The 7,145-nt window shown below is 37.7% G+C and overlaps 1 protein-coding gene across 1 annotated transcript; it reads right to left on the minus strand.

The window, feature by feature from the left end:
- Positions 1-1,469: 1,469 nt before the first annotated feature.
- Positions 1,470-5,436, minus strand: LOC141586827 (uncharacterized). The gene is made up of 3 exons (XM_074408198.1): positions 5,184-5,436; positions 3,871-4,405; positions 1,470-2,699 (listed from the first exon to the last, which is right to left on the minus strand). The coding sequence occupies exons 1-3, from the start codon at positions 5,422-5,424 to the stop codon at positions 1,772-1,774; spliced, it is 1,704 nt and encodes a 567-aa protein (XP_074264299.1). The 5' UTR covers positions 5,425-5,436; the 3' UTR covers positions 1,470-1,771.
- Between the last annotated feature and the right edge of the window lie 1,709 nt (positions 5,437-7,145).

Raw genomic sequence — 7,145 nt, forward strand, 5'->3', positions numbered from 1 at the left:
TAACTAATCAACAAAAATAATCATTGGCTTAAAGTTTTTATCAAATAGGCAATATCGAAGTAACCCATATTTTATTAAGCGCACACATTATATTTCAGACTTCAGATTATGGAGACTAAAACCAATGCAAACAAATTGAATGAGATTCATATTTATTCATAATATAAGATGAAAGTCATTATATAGTTCAGGTCCTTGTGGCATTGTTAATAAATAAAAATATAGTGTATAGTGTATTGCAAAATAAGGGTATTAGTTATATGGCCGTCACTTTTAGTTTGATAACTCAGTATTGTAACATGTAAAGTTTTTTTTTTTTGGTCAATCGAAGCGCGCAATTAGTCGCATTACAATAAAGCGGAAGAGGGGATTCGAACTTGGGATCTATTGTCCACAATACCTCCGTCTTAACCACTAGACTAAGACATCTTAAAAGGGTTCCAGTTTTTATTGGGAAGTTTTACCAAGTACGAAGTAGTTTGTTTCAAGTGTTTTATTTATTTGGGCTTTAATTAATGGGCTGATCTTATACTAAGAAACTTTAAAAAATATAAGAACATACATATCCATTATTTAAAGTTTACGGCTTAAAATTGACCATTTAATGTCTATATCTATGTTTTGACATATCTTACATGTAAAAGTAGCTCTTTGATTATTACTCTATCCAACTCAACAAGTTATTAATTACATTTTAATTCTTTTTTGGGGAGTATTCTAATCTATGTAAATAGTTGTTGAATTGGATCACGTAGTTACATACTTACAATGAACTAATCAACCAAGGGAAATTTTATGCAACATATTGTACCCAATTTATTCTAAATTTTTTTTTGATCCATACCCGTGCAATTTGCACGGGTTTTAAACTAGTATCCACCATATATCAACAACTACAAGTACAGCTCAACAGATTTCGAAGCGGCTCATTCAGCATATAACTTAATTTCGACATCTCGAATAATATTATATAATTCCAATTTCAAAAAGCCAACCTATCATACCTCAACTTCCCATCTTGGCCCTTTTTTCCCTACTAATATTGTTTTATTTTACCGTTACTCAAATACTAAATTACTAATCATTGTACGACTTATACGTTATAACAACCTCATGATAACAATTATAACTTTTATGTATTCGTACGAAAATCTTACATATATGCCTTGCTTAAGACGGAATATCCGTTTTATCTATAAAACAGATCCAAATATTAGCACATAATGATAATAGCGACAACTTTTGGCATTTCATAGGCAACTTGCCATGCCATTTGATACCTATTTCACCCGTCTTAAACCGGACTTGAGACGGATTCTTTCGTCATAAACAAGAATGTGTGCAAAAATAATAGCTTCCATCTACATCTTAAGGCACAAGCTCATAGAGAGCCACTCCATTCATAAAATTATTTTTGAAAGTAACAAAATTTCGTTTTCTAGTGCTAACTAAAACTATCAATTACCCACTTAAATAAAAACGGAGATAAATATTAAATACCCAAGAACATGTTATTCTAAGACTCTCGTCAAAAAAAAAAAAAAAGAGTCGGATAATTTCTCAGACAGAACTAACATCCCAGGAGAAATACCGCAGCTGTCTCTGTGATCCAAGAAATAGTCCTTGCCCAGTTGCCCTTACACCCTTCACCAGACTTCTTCAAACTCCCTAAAATCCCATCAATTTCAGCAACAAATGTGTATTTCCTTTTTTTACCAGTGTTTATATCCATTGCTGTCGGTAGACCCAGCTTGACCTTTAAGCTCAGCAGTCAATGATCCTGACGGGCTGATTTCATCTTAGGAAGAGTGGGGTTGGCTGTGAGAATCCGACTTATTGTCTCTCGGGTTGCTCTCGCACTTGGTGTGCTATACCGGGAATTCAGGATTTGCAATAACGAGTTGTCATCCTCGACCACCTGTGAGTTACTTTGCTCCTCCCCTTTGACCGGATTTGACGAACATGAATGCTCCTCTTTTTCTGAGTCTGAAAACACATCATCCACAGACATGGCCGATTCATATTCACCATTAGACCCGTTTAGGCTAAGATCCGACTTGACAACAGGCCCAAGTTCTGAAAACTCATCCTCCACTTCATCATCTTTCCGAGCTGAGTCAGACAGTTCACTGTCTGACCCGGTTGACTTCTTCAACCCCAAGGATTTAACCTCAGGAGAGTAAACTACATTATCAAGAAAAACCCGGGCGGCTTTTACTTTTACCCCAGGCTTTACCTGAAGGAGAGAAGCAAGTTTCGGATATCCGAGTTTTTGGTGGTCGAGAGCATATCCATATTTCTTTAGAAACTTCTTTTTGAAAATACGCATATTGAAGCCATCAGGATTCTGAGATAAAATCTCATCCAACAGTTTCTGACAATCTGCCAGGATCTCAGTCCTGGACTTTTCTGAAAGCTCCTTGAGAGGGGGAGCAATGGAGGAAACCCTTAACTGAGAATTATCAGGAGACTGAGGATTCAAGAATATGGAACTCAACCTAGTTGGGTTATGAGGTTGTGTGGGAGTCGAGGATTCTTCATATAGAGAAACGAGTTTAAATCGAGGGTTTTTAGTAGGGAGCTCCTTAATCCATTTCTTCTCTGTAATTAGTAAATCTACCAAGTGATAAATATCAATTGACTGAAGAGGTCGAAGAAACAAGAGCCCCTCCTTTCGTAGCTTATCAGCAATCTGCTCCCTAATACAAAAGGAGTGATCAGCTTTTCAAAAGTGAGTTACTAAACAATAAAATAAACATTGCAAAGAGTGAGTCTTGTATGAGAAGGCCTCGCATGTACGACCAACCCTAATCTTTATATATAAGGTTTCGCTTTGGATAGGTGTAATTATTTCGCTTTGGATAGGGGTAATAGAGCTCAAACAAGAGGAATGTCAGGAAACTATTACTTTCTTTTCTCATCCCCTTTTACCGCCCCAGTTTCCTTTTTTTGCTTCTTATTTTATACTCTATTACCCTAATAACAATCAGTTCATCCCAAGCAATCCCTAAGGGCTAAGAAACTGTCTCACACGTGAGAACATTTCGTATAATGTTTTGCTTCGAAAATCTTAACTCAAAAACAGCAAAACCTACCAAGAATCATGATAATTGAAAAAAAAAAAATTTATGAATTGAATAGTTACCATTGCTAAATTTGAGCCCAGATATACGCAATATTCCTTTAAAACCACAGGGACATGATACAGCTGGTAAGGAGCATTTGTGTCATACAGATTAAACCACACAATGAGCCACAAAATTCCCAAATACAACTAATACTGCTACATCATAGTACTATAAACGTCTACAAGAAGGGTTTTGGTAAGCAGAAATTTGGTATCATACAGAGCAGACCACACAATTTCCAAATATGACTATTGTTGCCATATCATCATATTAAAGAAGGATTTGATGAGTCTGCAATATCGGGGAAAGGTAACACGTGTACAACATACACGGCCTCCCATTGATAAATCTTCTCAAAGGAGCATAATAGTCAGTTGTTCAAAAGGGCAAAAAAAAAACTGATAAACCACAGAGGTGAACTCCCTTCTATGAAAGGGTTAGTGTCAACTGTCAAGGTATCTTTTATACAAAATAAGACAGACCTTTAGTCAATAAACTATTGGACGGGCAGAGTTATGGAAACTAAGCATGTGATAAAAGAACAAAACCAAGAATTTTCGGAGTTCTATTCTGTTCGAACTAAAGAAGAGTGAAATATTGTAAACTTATAGGAGTTCCATATGCACCATTATAAACCAAACGGACACAACATTGTCCAAGTCGCACCTATTTCATGCACTCTCCAAGTAATAAACACGCGGCACCAGAAAAGAAAGGATTCGCCAAAGACAGAATAGTGTACCTTGATAGTGCGTTGAAGACAATTTCTGATCCTCGGTTTGTTTTGAAAAAAGAACGAAGAGCACTCCAAAATGAATCCTTCGTGAAAAGGTCATGCTTTCTTGTCGAAGGTGGGACTTTATCAGATTTCCTCGTGTCTTCTTTAACAGGACTTGGCTCTATAGCGAGTGATTGATATTCATTCGGACTAAAATCCCATCCTAAAGAAGCTTTGGACTTTTCAATAGTGTCAGTTTTTGCAACAAGGGTCATAGAATTGCTTGATTTACTCTGCTTTTCTTCGGATACTGGCTTTTTCAAGGGCGGAACTTCATCAAATTTCCTTGCGTCTTCTTCAGCCGGACTTGGTTCTATAGTGGATGACTGAAATTCATTGGGCTTATCGACACCTGTCTCATCCCTCCAAGTTTTACACCAGTTTACTATCTTAGAAATGAAACCTAAACTAGCTTCAGAGTTGCCAACCATGTTAGTTTTGGCAACGAGGTTCAATGCATTGCTTGATTTACTCTGCTTTTCTTCGGATACTGGCTTTTCTGGGATCACATTAGATGTAAGTCACATTATATGGAGGTAATTACTACTTGGAAGCGGAGGTGGGTAACAATTACTCCCTTAATGGAGGGAATATTACACTATATTTCCCCATTTCTATCCATTTCTATCTCCAACCCCCATCCCTTCCCTCCATTTTTTAGTTTATTTTATCTCTATTACTCCCTTAATTATTACTCCCATCCCAAGCAAGCCCTAAGACATAAAATGACACCCAAAGCAGTAATTTGAACAGGACCTTAAAACCCACAGCAAACACCTCGAAAAAATTCGCCAACTTAACCCCCCAACAAAAAGACAGTAACCTAAGTTAAATTTCATCAAAATGATAAAATAAGAATTCATATAAATTGCCTCAAAATCTCTCATCGAAAATTTCCGCTATTTTCAACACGAAACATAACTAGCCACATTCAGAAACAATAGAAACAACCTTTGTTCTTACACAAAAAAAAACAGTAACCTAAGCTAAATTCATCAAAATGCCTCAAAAATTCGCTAACTTAAGCCCCCAACAACTCGAAACAAAACCCAATAAGTCCAAACTCGTCACTCCTTGTACAAAACCAAACACAGTCCTTCAACAGTGAGAATAACAACAGATATCCATCGAAATGCATCATTAAATCACTGATTTAATGTCATTAACGTATTCAACACAATACCCACTTCTCCAAAAGTAACAACATTTACTAAAAACACAATTAATAGATAGAAGAAGTAATAAATAAATAAATTAACAAATAAATAAGTAAATACCATGAGGGATATAGCGGTGCGATGATGATGGTGAAGAAGTGGAAAAGAGGGAAATGAAGAGGGTTCTTGAGGTGGGTTTTAGGAGTTGTGAAATGGGTTTTGTTCTTGTGGTTAGGGAATTCATTGTTGATGTTGGTTGAGGAATTTGGGTGATTTTTTTAGGGTTTATCAGAGGAATTTGGGGGTTGATCAAATGGGTGCAAGCAAGTGAGCTTAAACCCTTCAAAAACCCTACAATCATCTACTCCTCACGTGACTTTTTTCCTGATTACTTTTTCTAATTAAAAAAGGGTATTGATTTTCGCAGTACATACTTTACTCGTCGTAGTACACTTATGACCAATCTACCCCTCCCATTTCTCCTTCAATGTAGTACATAAAAAAAAAGAGAAAAATAACCACCAATCAATGTACAGTACATCACCCATCGCACCACCAAATCCAACGACCAGTCCACTACCATACAGTCATACACCCCTTAACCCCACCGTCGAACCCTCTCCGGCCCCGGCGGCCACACGCCAAACCACCACTCCTCTTCCCTCATCATTCGAAAATGCTCTCCTCCCCACTTGCACACTACTCTCTTACTCACCCACCACTCCCCCTACCCATAACCTGCCTTTTCGTCGGCGGCAACACCTACGACGCCATCCTTAAAGCCGCCAGGAAGGCGCCCTCTGGCCTCCTCCCCAAAGTCGCCGTTCTACCACCACCAAACAACCAATGTTCATACAATATAGGTTTTTGATAAACACAAACCCTAAATTGAAAATAATTCAAAAAGATAACATTAATTTGATTTATTATCATGCAATTTACATATTAAACATTTGTTTTGACGCAAATTATCGGTCCATAACGGAACAGATTTGTCTATTCAAACATGATGAAGGTTAGTTATAGAGAGAATTACGGATTGAAGTGTTTTTGGGTGAGGGGTATGCAATGGAAAGTAATGTGCAAAATGTACTGAAATGAGTAAAAAACGTACTGCGAAAATAAATTACGTTAAAAAACATAGTTACATTTTGAAAAATATTTTGTTTTTCCATTTTATTTTTACTTTTATTTATTGTAGGATAGGCGCTTATTGGATTCAAACTCAGGTATCCACCTCTTGTGATTTCACCAACTATACAAGTTGAAATCTACAAAAAGACAAAATTTGTAATATGTAATATTATTAATCTTCACCAAAAATCTTCCCCTAACTTTTGAGAAAAACAACAATAATAATTAGGGGGGTTTGGTATGGGAAAGAGAAAAAGAATGGAATCAACAAAGGGAAATAAGGGGTAAGGAATCAAATTTCCTTTGATTAAAAACATTGTTTGGTTTGACTCTCAAAAGAAAGCTTCAGTCCATCCCACCAACATCACCAACTAGGCCACTACCACCACTCCCACCACAAAAACTACCAATACTACCCACACCACCGTGATCTCCCTTCCCCACCGTTGAAAATCGCCACAACCACCCTTGAAACACCCTCCCCCAACCCCCGAAATCCCTTCCTCACCCCCTAAAACACCGATTAGAAATCGAATCTAAGTTGTGGTCGTTATGGGTGGTGCGCCGACAATATGAACGCCGATATCGAGATAGATGGTGATGAGCGATGTTCTGTGCACAGATTTCGGTCATTAAAACGTTTCAAAGTCGGTGAGTAATGAGGACGGAGGGGTCGCCGGCACCAGCTGTGGGTCGCCGGCGTCTATGGTGGTAGAAGGTCAACGACGTTATGCTTTATGTGGTGGCAGCAGGTGTCGAGGTGGGGTGTTGACAAATTTTCAGTGATGGTTGTGTATATCTGATGATGGTGATTTGGATGAATGAGGGAAACAGAATTGTTACCCTGGGGGTGGGGGGTAAGGATGTAAAGAGATTAGGGGGTAAGGAGAAGGGTAAGGGAATGATTGATTTGCTTAAACAAACATGAACAAAGGGTTTGAATGACTT

The sequence above is a fragment of the Silene latifolia genome, chromosome 6, assembly GCF_048544455.1.
Source record: "Silene latifolia isolate original U9 population chromosome 6, ASM4854445v1, whole genome shotgun sequence".
Taxonomy (NCBI): Eukaryota; Viridiplantae; Streptophyta; class Magnoliopsida; order Caryophyllales; family Caryophyllaceae; genus Silene; species Silene latifolia.